General features: G+C 44.6%; 2 protein-coding genes across 4 annotated transcripts in view; one reads left to right on the forward strand and one right to left on the reverse strand.

The window, feature by feature from the left end:
• LOC311598063 (uncharacterized protein) overlaps nucleotides 1-7,497 on the reverse strand; it is a 78,053-nt gene extending 70,556 nt beyond the window's left edge. Inside the window, exon 1 of the mRNA XM_084782868.1 lies at nucleotides 7,416-7,497. The gene's annotated coding sequence lies outside the window, so the exon portion shown is untranslated. The remainder of the gene's footprint in view (nucleotides 1-7,415) is intronic.
• The window catches only part of LOC311598052 (uncharacterized protein), a 33,344-nt gene extending 16,775 nt beyond the window's left edge, over nucleotides 1-16,569 (forward strand). Inside the window, exons 1-4 of one of the 3 annotated variants that reach the window (XM_084782846.1) lie at nucleotides 7,573-7,686; nucleotides 9,201-9,327; nucleotides 9,819-9,914; nucleotides 14,169-16,569. In XM_084782846.1, the coding sequence (XP_084638972.1) occupies nucleotides 7,681-7,686; nucleotides 9,201-9,327; nucleotides 9,819-9,914; nucleotides 14,169-16,348 (2,409 nt within the window). In that variant the 5' untranslated portion in view covers nucleotides 7,573-7,680 and the 3' untranslated portion in view covers nucleotides 16,349-16,569. Of the gene's footprint in view, nucleotides 1-7,572; nucleotides 7,729-9,200; nucleotides 9,328-9,818; nucleotides 9,915-14,168 lie in introns of those variants that run through there. The other 2 variants (XM_084782848.1, XM_084782847.1) reach the window with 2 other exon arrangements.
• The last annotated feature ends 544 nt before the right edge of the window (nucleotides 16,570-17,113 follow it).

Consider the following 17,113-nt stretch of genomic DNA (forward strand, 5'->3'; position numbering starts at 1 on the left):
ACAGGACAAAGCTAAAATTGCAGCTCTCTGATGTTTACTTGCAAAGAAATCCACAGAATCCATTTCAGGATCTTTTGGTCTATAAGTCCCAAGGACACAGCAATAATTTGTGTAAGCAATTTGATAACGTGCGAGCTGTAAGAGAACTTCATCCACTTCGCCCTGGCTTTTCATTAACTTGGACCAGGATTTGCCACCAGGTGTTCTCCAAGCTCCTGCCTACCTCACCTGCTCTTCTCCCTCACGGATGGACACAGGTACTGTGATCCCACCGGCCTGTGTGATGACCCCTGTCCCATCTGTCATCCATTGTCGGGATTCCCTGCAGGGTCTTCAGTTGCCTTTCTTTGCTGTCCATGAAACTGTTCCTCTGTGACAATAATTAGAAAATCAAGAGCATCTTCCTTGAACTTCCCTCAGTTTCTCCAAATCAGGGCCCAGAAATGATTCTCCCTTGGATGCAAAGTCATAAGAAATAGCTTCATGGGGATGTCAAATGAGCTCACGGGATGAGCCAGATTGGGCACTGTGGAGTCTCTTAGCAGGAATGGCCATTCCTGTGCAGATCAGGTGAGAAGCCACAGTACAAACCTCTATCAGAAGGCAGCGTCTATGCTTATATGATGGGCACTGAGGCACGAGGAAGCTGCTTTTAATAGACAATCACAAAGCTACTTCTAATCACCATATAGAAATCATGTAGCCTTTATCTGTTTCCTCCTTATATGAATGAGCACGTTTAAATAATCAGTGATACACATGCCATTGCTGTGTACTAGTAGTCACAGGAGAATGAACTAGTCTCTATGGTAACTGTGAAGAGCTGCATGTGTGATAACTGTAACATTAACTAGTCCATGTAACGATAACTAGTCCATGTGACTAGTCTACCGACCAGTCCAGCTGGTCAGTTATTGGGGGGCCGAGGGGGGTCGCAACCTGTATTTAAAGAAATGGGCGAGAGAGACGTAGAGCTCAAGCGAACAGTTGCTTGTCAAGAGCCATTTATTGAAGGTAATGGCAGGCTTTTTAAAACCTGCTTTAGTGAGGGCGGGGGTACGCAAGGAGAGTAGTGGAAAAGTACAAAATCTTCTGGGTTGAGCCCCGGGAACATTAGCAAGGGGAGGGGTCTTCCAGGTGACACAAAGCAGGATATCTCTGTGGTTATCTTAGGATCAGATCGCTGTCTTCTCAGGACTAAGCCGGATGCCTTGCATACCTAATGAGTGGCCCAGCAGGATGTTTGCTGCAAATACTGAATGGGTGGGGGTCGGCCTCAGGCCTTTTGGTCCCTGGCATCTTCACCCCTTTTGTTTATTTTGGCCTGAGGGAGACCTTACAGCCCAGCGAATGACTTTTAGGAGGTCACCAGTCATTGTTACAGGATGGCGGTATATTTGAGAATCACTATTGTCCAAGTGTTTCAGGACAACAGTTATTCTGGACCGGCCAAATTCCCAAGGAGAGGGGGCCTCGCGATGGCCTGAGCCTGCTAGAGGATCGATGCTCAATCTTACCACGCCTATGGTCTGTCCTCCCACCAAGGACCGACCGACGTCTGATAACCGAGGCTTATTCGAACGCTCCGTCTCTGACTTACCAGGCACTATCGCGGGTCAGGTCAAGGTGGGCTCAGGCCAAAAGATATAGGGGAGGGCTTGCACAGGTTTATCAAAGGCACCGAGGGCACAACCAATCTCACCATCCAGCATTCTGCATCCTCGGGAACTGCAAAGGCCGCCCATAGGAACTGCAAAGGCTGCCCATAGTTAACGTAGGTGTAGGTGAAATCTCCTGGATGGAAATAGAAGTCTCATTTGAGTCCTCAGTCTCCAGGCTGCGGTAGTGAACCTGGATATTCTTGGTGGCAGCTTCAACCTGACTTTTAACAAACCCTGTAAGACGGTTTAAAGTCCATGGGCCAAAGGATAATAGAAGGAGAACACCAACGAGGGGCCCGAGCAGGGTGAGGAGAAGGGTAGTAAGCCAGGGGGAGGCAAGGTTAGGGTTGGGGAAATTCCCCCTTTCAGAAAATTTAAAAATGAGTCGGGGTCATGAATAGTAAAACGGGGAAGAAGAATAACAAGGACACACCAGTCTTTGGAGGAAAGGAAGGTAGGGGCATAGACGATCGAGGTTAAACCAGAGGAACAAGCAAAATGGGTGTTATTTGGCGCGAGAATGTAGGGGAGGGAGAGGTCGGGAATGACAGTCTGGGCGCGAACGTCGCTGAGGGGAAGAGGTTGGGGGAGGGAGCATATGGGGACCCAGGAGGCAAGTACCTATGCCGGAAACAGGCTGGAGGGTAATGCGATTGTCGGGAGCTAAGCCGGTGAGGGTGGGGTAACATTAGTAAAGAGCAAGGTGGAAAGAAGAGCAATACCCTCGTAAAAGGGCGGGGAGGGGGAGAAACACATCCAACATTCAGGAAATGACAAGGAGGAGTCATTCATTTTTTTTTTTTTTTTTTTTTTTTTTAAGGCCCATATGGAGGCATTTGTCAACTGGGGAATGACATCAGCCGAACTGGGGGGGGGGGCCCACGGGGAGGGTAGGTCGGAAGGGAGGGGGTGGGAGGGGAGGGAGGCATGGGGGTGGCGGGTTTAGGCGGGGGGGGGGGCGGGTCAGGAGCAGGAACGGGAACAGGATGATGGAAAATATGATTAGGCCCAACCACTGTAGCGCCCTTACTGGGTACCTTCTTTCAGGAGGTGTAACCTGAACGTAAGTTCAAAATCGTACTCTGATTTATAAACACGGAGGCCCCATTCAAATCCACGACCCGTCCAAATGGCACGTTTACCGGGCTCAGTGAAGCGAATGGTCAGGGGGTTGCACCAGCCATTGGTGACTGAACGAGCTACATTGCAAAGGTCTTTAAGGGTCCCAAGAAGAGGATGGCTTCCAGTACGTGTCGCCAGTGGTCTCACACCCCCAAGAGGCACAGTAAAAATCTTGGGCCCCACCACAGCGATGAGAGGGTCCCGGGAAAACATAGAGCCCTCCGGCCCAAGCAATCCCATCTTGGTGTAAGGTTTTGTGGAGCATGATGCGCTCCAGGTCATTACAGCAGCCGGGACTGGGACCACCAACCGAGCGAGAGAAAAAAAATGTCTTCCACGCCCCAAGAAGAGGGGCCTCCCAGGGCCAGGGCACAGAGGTCAACCTGTAAATCGAGCCACTGGGGATTAATGCCCTGAGAGGAGGAGGAACTAACAATATCTCCCGCTTGGTTAATAATGACCCAGATAAAATTATAGATTGTATAAGGCTGAGGTTGGCGCAGAAATGCGGCGAGAATCACTTCAGGGAGGCAGAGGCAAAGGAGCGACGTGGTGAGTAGCAACGTGATGCATCGGCGGTATCTTTTTTATCCTAAAAAAGAGCACAATTACATCTTTTCCTCAGGGGAGTTCCCTGGGAGAGGGGGGTTAAAAGGTTTGACTAGGCGCTCAGGTAACCAGCGCGCATTTTGTTCTTTCTGATCATAAATGCAGGCATGACCTTTGCCCCAAATAAGGACTGGGTCGGGTCCATGCCATCGGTGGGTCAGTGGATCCTTCCACAGAGCCTTGGCATAGGTGGAGGAGGTGGAGGAGTGCCAAAGGCGATCGGCCGCCGAATGGCCAAGATCATCCTTTTGTAGAAAATTTAGGATGAACAATGCATGATTGAGAAGCAGGCGAGGCCCTGCTGTAGAGGGATATAGGATTCCTTTGGAAAACTGTAATTTATTAAGCATTGCTTTAAGTGTCTGATGGGCCCTCTCGACAATTCCTTGTCCTTGGGGATTGTAAGGTATCCCCGTAACATGTTTAATCTGTAGTTGGGCACAGAAGGACTTGAAGGCAGAGCTTGTATACCCAGGGCCGTTATCAGTCTTTAAGGTATAGGGTTTGGGGGCAACAGTAAGGCAATATAAAACATGATCAATAACATCTCTAGTAGACTCTCCATCGTACAATAAGGCAATACAAAACATGATCAATAATATCTCTAGTAGACTCTCCATCGTACAATAAGGCAATACAAAACATGATCAATAATATCTCTAGTAGCCTCTCCAGCGTGCGGAGAGGCGCAAATAAATCCACTAAAAGTATCTATAGACACATGAATATACTTAAGTTTCTTAAAAGAGGAGAAATGAGTAACATCCATTTGCCAGACCTGTCCAGGCATGAGGCCACGAGGGTTGACTCCCGTATGTGGCTTGGGAAGAAAGGTGACACATGCCTGGCATTCTTTAACAATAGCCCGGGCTTATTCCCGAGTGATGGAGAACATGTGGCGAAGGCTTTGGGAATTAAGGTGGTGGAGGGCGTGAGCCTCCCTGGCCATAGCAACGGGGTCACTGGCGGATGGAACGGCCAGCCCTGAAAGCAGGGGGCGCGTGGCTGAGTCCACCTGGGCATTAAGTGTAGTCAAAGGCCCTGGCAGGGTAGAGTGAGCGCGAATATGACCAACGAAAAAAGGCTGAGAGCGCAAAAGAATAAGCTGTTGGATACGGGAGAAGAGAGGGGAGGCATTAGTAGCAGGCTTAATACGAGGAACCGTCTCGAGGAGTGGAACAGAGGACGCGACATAGGCACTATCAGTATATAGATTAAAGGGAGTATGGGGAAGCAATGTAAAGGCGTGTGCGACAGCTTCCAGCTCAACAAGCTGAGCAGAGGTATGGGGGGTTTGTTTTTGCAGGATAGCTCCGTCCACAGAGAGGGCAGCAACCCCGGTAGAGGAGCCATCAGTAAAAACCAGGGAAGCTTGGGGGAGGGGTCTGGAGCGGGTGATTCTCGGGAAGATGACAGGTTGTCGCTGCAGGAATTGAATTAGTTTATCTGGGGGATAATGATTATCTAATAGGCCGCAAAAAGAAATACAGGAGACCGCCCAATCATCTGAATTTTGAAAAAGCCACCTTATTTGTGTGGCCGAGTAAGGCGTGATAATAGAGTGAGGGTCCCTTCCGAAAAGCCTGGTGGCCGCTTCCCGCCCCTGCCGAATGAGAGACGCAACCAGAGTAGGATAAGTAGGAAGGACCTTAGTGGAGGAGGAGGGGAGATGAAGCCAAAAAAGAGGGGCCCGTTGCCAGAGCAGTCCTGTGGGGGCAAAGAGGGAAGGAAAAATTATGAGCGCGAAAGGCTGGGTAGGGTCAGGAGCCGTTCCACCACCTTTTGCCACTTTTCAGAATGAATAGTAGGTCCATCAATCATGAACCAGGGACAGGTCTGGTCAATAAAAACAAAAAACTCAATCAAATGTTTCTTTTTTACCCTAATACCCCTCTCTCTGAGTACGTCCTTTAAGCCTCTTTGCTTCTTTGGACAGCGAATGGCCCATTCTTGAGATATGCGAACGGATGACTCACCTAATGACGAAGCCGGCCGGGCGAACTCGGCTGGTCATGAAAACTCCTGTGGACCGGTCCCTTAATCCGTTCGGGAAGAAACCCGCACCTCGAGTCCCACGTCGGGCGCCAGATTAACTAGTCCATGTAACGATAACTAGTCCATGTGACTAGTCCACCGACCAGTCCAGCTGGTCAGTTATTGGGGGGCCGAGGGGGGTCGCAACCTGTATTTAAAGAAATGGGCGAGAGAGACGTAGAGCTCAAGCGAACAGTTGCTTGTCAAGAGCCATTTATTGAAGGTAATGGCAGGCTTTTTAAAACCTGCTTTAGTGAGGGCGGGGGTACGCAAGGAGAGTAGTGGAAAAGTACAAAATCTTCTGGGTTGAGCCCCGGGAACATTAGCAAGGGGAGGGGTCTTCCAGGTGACACAAAGCAGGATATCTCTGTGGTTATCTTAGGATCAGATCGCTGTCTTCTCAGGACTAAGCCGGATGCCTTGCATACCTAATGAGTGGCCCAGCAGGATGTTTGCTGCAAATACTGAATGGGTGGGGGTCGGCCTCAGGCCTTTTGGTCCCTGGCAGTAACATGTACCTCACATGCTGGAGCACACCTTAAATCCCAGAACTCGGGTAGGAAGAGGCAAGCAATTCTACCAAATTTAGGGTAACCTGGTCTAACTTCAAAGAAATCCACGTGTTTCTGCCTTTCTATGCACTGGTATTACAGGTGCCTGACACTACTCCCAACATTTTCTGTTGGCTTTTAAACCCATGTCCAAGTAGTAATTTTTGAGTGAACACCCTGCAACAGTGGCATTAAAACATCACAATGTACACATGGCAGAACCTTAGGAACCGGGCATGGAAGGAGAGGAGGACTCAGGGTTGATGGGTGTTTCAGGCCACAGCACTGGAGGTTTGAGTAGATACATTACATTGGGGTCCAGATCATTCTATCAGGGACCCCAGACACAAGTGGTGCTGCAGGATCTGGCTTTTCCCACTGCATCTCTGTTGTACTTGTTCTTATCTTTCCCTGCTAAATAGCTATTTCTCCCTTTTGCAATACACAAGGCTCCACGGCTCTGCGGCATGTTGAAGTAGTGATGCTGTGAGCACCATGAGGTAAGCAATTGTTTGAACTCCAGAGTCGAGAGAATTTGTCAGTGTCGGGACTGTTAAAGTTTATGGGAACTTTGAGGCATGGACTTTCCTAGTAAGAGAGGAAAGTGAAACTCTGAGAGGAAGGCTGCCAGGGTAGAAGGGTTTGGTTTAGAGTGAGGCATTTTAACCCCTAAACAGCTAAGGTTAACTGTAAGACTAAACTATCTGGTCTTCAAAACCATCAGAGACTTGAGAAGGAATAAAATTTAATTACTTGAGTGAACAGGTAAGCAGCTTCCAAAATGAGAAGGGGAAAAAAGAAATGACAGAGACAATTTGTTGCCTGAACAGTCGCCCAAAGCTCTCTATAAAGTTGGAACATCATCTTTAGCCTCCTGGCGCAATATAGCTGACAGACATATTTGTGAGACAGGATTCGTGATTCTTCCTAATATAAATGTATAGTACTGGGCATTTAGTGTAGTACTGGGTATTAACCCAAAAGCTGACTTCATTCTATGCTAGTGTGTTGCCCCCAAGGTAACTTCCTTCTGTTTTCTTACTTTTTATCTAGATACAAGATCTTTGCCTTGTCCTTTTTGGCTTAGGACTCAGGGTTCTTCTGCCATAACATTGAGAGCTGCTGGGAGCACATGCAATGACACCAAGGCTGGCTCAAAAACCAAATTAAAAAAACAACAGATAATTTTCATTCCCACACTAAATTCTTGCTACCATTATGTTCAAGTGAAACTAAATTACTTCTTTCTTTGTTTCTTTCCTCCTCCTCCTCCTCTGCCTTCTTCCTCTTCTTTTCTTTCTCCCCACCCAGCCCCCCACCCCACCCCTCACCCCCAAACCCCTGCCTCCTTCACTGTCAGTTTGTAGCTCTGCTATTCTGGATCATAAACAACTTGTAAACTGAATGAACATTCCCGTGAAAGACCCAGCTCACATACAAACACCTCCTGACTCCCGGCGCTCTCCAGGTGCTACTCTGCTTTTACTCTGAAGCCAGTTCTGCAGACCTTAGGAGCAGTAACCATAAACAGTGTTAGCCTCTCTCCCAGGGTTCCTGGAACACGCAAGGCCTCTGGGAAATGTAGTCCCTGTGACTCTGACTGAACAGAAGTTACACTGGAAACCGCCATTCAGCTTTTGATAAACACACCCGCGACCTCTCCGAGATCTGGTTCTGTTCTGCTCTCCCAGTGCACCTCTGACATGGAGGTTGGTCCAGGGTACAGGGCAGCCTTGCAGGCCTGAAGAAATGTGAGGGGTGGGCGTGGCGTAGTCGGGCTTGAAGGGAGTGGAGGAGGGGTGGGATCTAAGCTTCCTGGAGGAGCTCTGCAGAATTGGCTTGGGCCCCATCAGCATGTATGTCAAGGCTGGCAAGAAAAACGATGGGGTTGATGCTGGGAATAGCCACCTTGTAAGAAGGCATCTTGCTGCCTTAATCCTCCTGTGCTTTTGAGCCAGGAGATGAGGCTTGGTACTTCAGGAATGGAGAAACTTGGAAGATACAGGATTGCTTGCGTGGGTTTCTGACAGCCGTTGGCTGGAGGTGGTGTTGGAAGCTCACATCACATGCTGGCTGTTGAAGCCTGTCTTCAGATGCTGAGCCTTTGTCACATGGCTGTTATCTTTGCAACGGGAGTTCTGGTCCCTTCTTTACTGACTGGGTGGCCAGGATGCTTGTTTTAGGTGACTGAAGTTCATCAAGTGGCTAGGTTCCTGGGATGAGATTGGTGTGTGTGGTGGTTACACCACCTTCTTTGGAATGAGCTGTGGATTTAAGGATGGTTTACTTGCTTTAGGCATTCACCGTGCCCACTCCTGTGGGCAGAATCCTCACACCAACACTCCGATGGGGAGGCAGAACAATTACTTAACGGGATAAACTGAGTTCTGCTTCGTCCCAGCGATGTTAGTCCTACGGTGCCGGCCTAGATAATAACAGAAACTAACACCTCGCCCTGTGATGTTGGAAGTGTGGACCCTTTTCAGGACAGACATGCTGCCGATAAAAATATCGGGCATATGCGCTTGCATGTCCTCTTCAGGGTCAGCTCCATGCACTGAGTCAGTATAGCCAAAGGTGTTTACTTGAGGCAAAAATGACAGGGCATTCTCCACAGCTGAGTGCAGAGTGGGGACTGACTTTCACATGTACTCTGATGCCTCATATTTGACCACATCGGGAAAGGATAGCAGGCTACCAAGAAGAGACTTGATACCCTATGAGCATATAGAGGGGGAGGAAGTCCCCCTCAGTCACAGTCATAGGGGAGGGGAGTAAGGGGAAAATGGGAGGGAGGGTGGAATGGGAGGATACAAGGGAGGGGATAACCATTGAGATGTAATATGAATAAATTAATAAAATAAAATTTTTTTAAATGAATGGTTGTTGTCAAGAGCTGGGACAGAGACCGGTGAGTTGCTACTTCATGAGTGTGTAGTGTTTTTAAAGTGCTATGTTACGTAGTTGATAGACAGTCCAGGTCTGAATGGAGGGTCACTAGTGTTTGGAGCCTGTGCCGTAATACAGCTCTGTCTTTGCATGTGGCTTTGACTGCCGCAACCATCTCCAGTAGTCAGGTTTGTCTATATCATGTGAAAAAGACCCTAGTTTGTACCAATTTATCACGAGAACTATTTACCAACGTGCCTATTCGGAATTACATTACTTTTTAATGCTTTTTATTAATTTAATCTGTGATATCATGTGTTGGTCTTTGTTTCAGGAAATGCTGTCCTTCTGGGATGTGGTAATTGATTTCTCTCCAGAAGAGTGGGAATGCCTGGAGCCTGCTCAGTGGAGTCTGTACAGGGACGTGATGCTGGAGACGTACAGCCACCTTGTGTTCCTGGGTGAGGAGCGCATCTACAGTGAATATGTATCTCACCATCAGCATGTAGCTTCCTCACTTATGCAATAGCTCATGAGAATATTTGGTTTTCAACAGTGAGTTTCACATTCTTTTAAAGAACTAAGGCAGTGTGCTGTATAGCTAAGAAGCATTTCATTGTTTTTCAGTTTGTGTGTCTAACCTGTCTGTGTTGAAAGCGTGCATCCTTCACTGTTAGAAATTCAAGGGAAGTGAGGCATGGAGCACACTTGTTAAATGAAGTGTTTCACAATTCAGTTTTAATTTGTCTTTCCCTTCAAATGAAACTCAGAATCTGGACATGGTACATTCCTTTATGTATTGTAGAACACCTGCCATAAACCATTTAAGGAACTAATTGTCTGCAATCATTTCTTGCATCATCTCTTCCCTTATAAACACTGTCCTGGAAGGGTCGTGTCAATTCCCAGCAGAAGAACACTCAAACAGTCTCGTTCTCTTTCCCACAAACAGGTCTTGCTGTGTCTAAGCCCCATCTGGTGACATTTCTGGAGCAAAGACAAGGGCCTTGGGATGTGAGGACACGAGCAGCAGCCACTGTGCCTCCAGGTGTGTAAAATGAGGGGGTCAGAGGAGACATGAGAGAGCCCAAGGTAGAACAGGAAGCCAGACTTTACAGCGTATATTGAGATATTCACTGTGGTAGAATTCATTTTTAAGGTATTTCCTTTACTGTCTTCTGCTATCATGAAACGTCATCTCTCAGGCATGTATGATGTTTATGTGTCCAAGCTTTGTTCTTCCTCTCTGATGAGCTCTTCTTATATTTAATGATCATGCAGAGTTCCTTTTGTTATGTGTAAGTTGTAATGCAAGAAACAGGGGACTGCCACTCCATGCTGGTCAGACTAAGCATTTATTTGGTGGTTGTGTAGAGCGGGCTCACCCAGAAAGAACTCTATATCCTAAAGGGAAGCATGATTGAGTTTACAAAGTTTCATAAACACACAATTCCACCACACCGGAGTCTGACAGGGGTCAGGAGTTTCCAAGCTTTCATATCTGTTGATGACAACAACTTGCTTTGTGTTATAAACATGGATACCCCAAAGCTGCATTTGAGGCTGCATGGGAACATTTGCACAGCAGGATATTGTTGCCAGGGCTGGGAGTGGGTGGAAATCCAGGGGTCGTTCATATGGCTTTCTTGGAAGCTAATAGATTTTGTCTTTTTAAAGAGTTGTAAGGCTCTATTTATTTTTAGGAAAATAATTAAATTTTCTTAAATATTCATTTTAAGACCTCTGAAAATTGTATTTATGGACATGATATTTCAGACACATCAGAGCTATTAAAATGTTTTGTTGGCCTTAAATTTGTTTGAGATATCTGCTTTAGGTTTAACTTTGATTGCATGGAGACAGGACTGTATAATGGTAGGTAGATCTTAGTCTTTTCCTCCAACATTGTCTATGTAAATGAGTACATGTATATTTAGTGGGGCTACAAACACAGTGTTGGATACATTAAAGGTACTCAATCACATAAAGGTGGCTTATCATTAACTGCTCTATATTAATTATCTTTCTTGTAACAGCTTACAATGAACTAGTAACTCATAAGATTGGAGTTTTATAATTAAAAGTAACTTATCTTAGTTAAAATTGTGAGCCTTAAAAAAGTCATAAATTTAGCCAGGCATGGTGGCGCACGCCTTTAATCCCAGCATAAGGAAGGCAGAGGCAGGCAGATCGTTGTGAGTTCAAGGCCAGCCTGGTCTACAAAGTGAGTCCAGGACAGTCAAGGCTACACAGAGAAACCCTGTCTCAAAAAAACAAAAACAAAAAAATCATACTTTTTATGAGGCTCTTTTATACCATACCAACTTTAAACCATGAATAGGGTTCATAGAGAGACTGGGAACTTTATTTTCCCGATTCCTTTATTGTGTACCTTTACAGAAGCTAAATCAATCCTACAGATACTCTCCATTAGTATCTTGTTTGATCATGAAGGATACATTTGCCGGAGGCGGTGGTGGTACACGCCTCTGATCCCAGTACTCAGGCAGTCGAGGCAGGCAGATCTCTGAGTTTGAGGCCAGCCTGCTCTACCAAGTGAGTTCTAGGACACACAGGGATGCACAGAGAAACCCTGTCTCAAAGCAAAACAAAGAAAAATGCAAAAACAAACAAAGCAAAAAGAATATATTCAGTGGAGAGAATCATTATCACCACAGTTCTACTCAGGACTCAGTTTCTCCAAATGATTAAAGGCTAAAGAAGTTAGCAAAGACCTACGTGACTAGGTAGACATCTTTAAGTTGGTTTCTGTTAGCGTTAATAGGCTGTAGAATGTTAGCAACTTTTGACCATTAAGTATATGATCTTTAAGACTCACCTACCGTGAGTGGTATATAACGTATTTAGACTTACTGTGACTTCTTAAAGATTTTATGGTTTTGGCCTCTTCTTTATCTATCTAATTTTTCTTTTTTTGTATATTTTAATTAATTATTTTTATATATACATTTATATTATCACACATAAATAAAATAAACTACATACAGCAAGAAGAACCATGACACAATCAGGAGTTACATAAATGTTACACTCATTGTGATTTGGCTATTTGTATTTGGCAACCTTGAAGAAAACATCTTTTCTATCTTGGTGAGTCTAAAATTCTGAATGTAAATCAATATCTATCATATCTCATCTCTATCAACTTAAAACATCTATCTAGACCTAAAAACATCTTAACCCCTATACAACTAAGCTTAATTATAAAAACTTAACTATCTGGTATTAAACCCCATCAGAGACTTGAGAAGAAATAAAATTAATTACCTTATTTAAAATAATTTAACCCCCATTTTAGAGATGAGCTTCAAGTTTATGTCTTTTGTAACCTTTTAAAATGGTTTCACTGGTCTAAGAGAGAAAATTTACATCTCAGCAAAAGCTTTAGACACATGAATAACCTTGGAAGGGAGAACATTTTTTTTAAAAACAAGAATCTAGAGGCAGAAAGTATAGGACGGGAGTTCTGGCAACTGACTGTAATGAATCCATTGAGATCACTCACTACCTTTGGACCAGCCTTGTGACCTTTACATATATCCCCCGCCCCCTTGGTTAAGCAACTTCAAATGAGACACAATAACCTGAACAAGTAAATTTACCATTTGTTCTAAGAAAATTTCCCCAAGAGGAGGGTATTAAACAGTATCTGTCCTCCTGCAGGCCGTTACTGGGTACATATAAAAGCTTCCCCATGATTGCAGAGGCGGACTCCAACCAGTTTTAGGTTTTCTTGTCTGTATAGCCTAGTGTCTCCACAAAACCTTGAAACCTCGTGCAGTTGAGGCCCAATTCCATGCATTTGTCCTTGAGGATTGACTGGATGCTCAGGTGAGGGGTCAGTGACCTTGCCTATGTCCTTTTTTGAAGATTTTTTTTTTGGTTGGTTGGTTTTGTTCTGTTTTTCAAGACAGGGTTTCTCTGTATAGCCATGACTGTCCTGCACCTCACAGTGATCCGCCTGCCTCTCCCTATGCCTCCTGACTGCTGGGATTAAAGGTTCGGGACACCAAGCCTGGCTAGAATGTTAACATTTAACAAGCTCGGCTGTTAAGTATTTGTAGCAGGCACAGCTAGATTGACGAAGATGACAGACTACACATCAAGGGCTATTGCTAAATTGTCTTACGTTGAATGTTTCCAGGAGAACTTTATAAGAAACTTAACACAGTCTTTATGACTTAGATAGCATTCGGACTTACCATGATCATCATTAAATGTATTCAACATTAAACATCTATCAGAACTTAGCTGTCTATGGTTTTTCAGTTATTATTGAGCAATTTTACACAAAGCGTCCCTTTTAATCCCTTTAAAGATGAACATTCTGTAAGTTGTTTATTCTACACAGCTTCCTATCATGAGGCAAATAATAGACACCGCTACTGGAAAGAGTTCACCTCTTAGCTGTTTTCAAGTGCATGCTGTCTTTTCCTGAGTATGGGGCTGGGAGCTGACTAGGTTTGGGCTCCTGACAAGACCATAAGGCAGGGTTTGGTGCTGGGGATGAGTGGGTTAAAGAAGAGCAAACATGGAGTTTCCCAGACCCACTAATACAGCCTCAGAAAGAAGGTTGGTACCACTCATAGGGCACAGGCAGGAAGGAAGAAGAACCCCACTGCTTCCAGTTCCTTGACTCCAAAGTGAGCTCAGGCAGTGGCCTAGCCTCCCTGAGGAGAGTCAAGGATTGGGACAAAAGAGAAGGCAAGATAATAGCTGAGACAGCATAGATGAAGCGGACTATACACTCACTCACTCAGCATCTCCAGAAGTGACATAAAACACGGATCTAACGGAAGTATTTTATCCATTACTTCTTCAACCAACATCTTTACTCTTAGAAGGAGACCCAGGGCAGGAGTTCTTGCCAAGGTTTATTTTAACTACCAGAATCTGGGCCAGAAAGAAAAAGACCCCACACCTACCCCCCACGAAGAGCCAGAAGGACTAGGTTGGTTTCGGTATCAGGAAATATGTGGTCATTCCGAGACTTCTTGGCTCCAGTGACAATAGGTGTTGAAATATACTGTAGTTTCTGACCTATGGTTAAATATGTATGAATAAATCTCCCCATTTTTAAACATAATCATTATAAGTATAAAGACTATTACTAGGGGAGGGGAGTAAGGGAAAAATGGGAGGGAGGGAGGAATGGGAGGATACAAGGGATGGGACAACAATTTAGATGTAATATGAATGAATTAATAAAATATATTTAAAAGTATAAATAAAAAAAGGATATTGCTTAGCTTTTGATTATACCTCAACTTTTTCTCAACAGGAACAATGCCTAATGTCTGTAATGATTACAGCAAGGCCTTTGATTATAACTCACTTTTTATTAAACACCAGAGAACTCATACAGGGGAGAAACCCTACAAGTGTGAAGAATGTGGTAAGGCCCTTAGCTCTCACTCAACCCTTTCAATACACCAGAGACTTCATACTGGGGAAAAACCCTACAAGTGTAAAGTGTGTCATAAGGCCTTCAGTACTCGTTCATCACTTTTTATACACCATAAAAATCATACTGATGAAAAAACGTACAAGTGTGAAGAATGTGGCAGATCATTTTACTACCCTTCAATGCTGAAGCAACATCAAAGAATTCATTCTGGAGAGAAACCCTACAAATGTGAAAAATGTGACAAAGCCTTTTATGACCCTTCCTTCCTTAAGCAACATCAAAAAGTTCATTGCAGAGAGAAACTCTACAAGTGTGACGAGTGTGGCAAAGCATTTTCCTCTGCCTTAGCCCTTAGCCAGCATAAAGAAACCCATTCTGAAGAGAAAAAATACAAGTGTAACGAATGTGGCAAATCCTTTTGCTATCCTTCACTTCTTAAGCAACATCACAGAATTCATTCCGGAAAGAATCTCTACAATTGTGGAGACTGTGAAAAAAGATTTTCCTGTTCTTCATACCTACAGGAACATGAAAAAACTCATACTCTAGAGAAACCATATAACTGTGAAGATTGTCACAAAGACTTCCGTAATCACTCATCCCTTAGAAGACACAGGGCAGCTCATACTGGAGAGAAACTCTACAAGTGTGAGGTGTGTGGAAAAGGATTTACTAAGCCCTCTGTGCTTACAGAGCACAAGGTAGCTCACACTGGAGAGAAACCCTTCAAGTGTGAGGTGTGTGGCAGATGTTTTTCTTCTTCTTTAGCCCATAGGAGACACCAATTAATTCACTCTGAAGACAATCCCTACAAGTGTGGGGAATGTGGCAGAGCCTTTTCTACACTTTATTCTCTTACTCAGCACAAGCTTGTTCATTCTGGAGAGAAACCACACAAGTGTGCAGAATGTGGGAAAGCCTTTTCTTACAATTTTTCCTTAGTTCAGCACAAGCTGAGTCATACGGGAGTGAAATCTTATCAGTGCGAAGAATGTGGGAAGATGTTTTATTCTACTTCAAAACTGAAGAAACATAGAAGACTTCATTGTCAAGAGAAACTGTACAAGTGTGAAGTCTGTGGAAAAGCCTTTTCTACGAATTCTTCCCTGATTCAGCACAAAATAGTTCATAGTGGAGAGAAATGCCACAAGTGTGAAGAGTGTGGCAAAATGTTTGCCTCTACCTCAAAACTGAAGAGACACAAAAGAATTCATTGTGAAGAGAAACCCTTCAAATGTGAAGAATGTGGCAAGGATTTTCGTACTCACCCAGAACTTTCTGTACACAAGAGAACTCACACCAATGAGAAACCACACAGATGTGAGGAATGTGGAAAAACCTTTTCTACTCTCTCATACTTTACTTTGCACAAATTACACCATACTGGCGAGAAATCTTATAAATGTGATGAATGTGGCAAAATGTTTTACTCTACTTTAGATCTTAAAAAACATCAAAAAATTCATACTGGAGAGAAACCATACAAGTGTGAAGAATGTCACAAAACCTTTACTACACGTACAACCCTTAAGAGACACAAGACAGTCCACACTGGAGAGAAACCCTACAAGTGTGACCTGTGTGGGAAGGGTTTTATTAAGCCCTCTGTCCTCACTGAACACAAGATAGCTCACACTGGAGAGAAACCCTACAAGTGTGAAGAGTGTGGCAAAAGTTTTTCCTATTCTTCAGACTTTAAAACACATCAAAGAATTCATTCTAAAGACAATCCCTTCAAGTGTGGGGACTGTGGCAAAGCCTTTACTAAGCTGTACACACTCACCCAGCACAAGCTTGTTCACACTGGAGAGAAACCGTACAAGTGTGAGGAGTGTGGCAAAGGATTTTCTTGTTCTTCATATGTTAAGGTCCACAAAACAATCCATTCTGAAGAGAAGGCCTTCAAGTGTGGGGAATGTGGCAAAGCCTTTGTTAATCGTTATACCCTTTCTCGACACAGGACAGTTCATGTTAGAGAGAAATCCTACAAATGTCGTAAAAAAGTTTATACTTCTTCATCACTTAAAAGACACCAAATAGTTAATTCTGAATAGAAACTCCACAGTGTGTGGAATGTGGTAACGCCTATGATGGTCACTGAGACCTCACAGAGCACAAACAAATGCACTGAGTACAGAAGCCACACATGTGAAGAAGGGCAAGTGTGTCACCAGCCAGTCAAGCATGAAGGTAGTGACCAGCTTTTAGTGTTTCTTTGTATCTTAAGTAACAATGATCTTTACCCTGACCATCAAATCTGTAATGTGAAAGATGTGGTGAAGGTCTCAGTTATCAGTCAGTCCTGGTTCAACCTCAGTACTATGCACTTGAGAGAAACCCTACCCGTACAGAAAAGGACAAGGGTTGAGCTATTCCCCGTGCCTGTATAAGCATCAGATAATACACTCTTATGAAGAAGCCTATAGAAGCAATCAACGTGGCATGTTCTCTACCTGTTCTTCACACCTTAACTATCCCCAAAGACTTGAGACTGCAGAGACACTCTCCGCATATGGACACTGTCCCTACGCCTTGAATAGTACTTCAAGTCTTCATCAATGCCAAAGAACTGGTGCAGGTGACAAACCCTGCAGGTGCAGATGACCTTGTTTGCTGTAGATATCTCCGTCACTCAGCCCAGCATTACCCAAGGGACTCTCATAGGTGTCTGATTCAATCAGGTTAGCCTATGTGCATATTTGGGGGACATTTCTTGATTTCTAAGTGATGTTCATTAGTCCATCCAAGGGTAAGGCATGCCATCCCAGGAAAGTGTTCCTGGGTTATGTGAGAATTCTGCATGGTGGAGCATATTCAGG

Source organism: Acomys minous (assembly GCF_964271855.1).
Source record: "Acomys minous genome assembly, chromosome: 5".
Classification (NCBI taxonomy): domain Eukaryota; kingdom Metazoa; phylum Chordata; class Mammalia; order Rodentia; family Muridae; genus Acomys; species Acomys minous.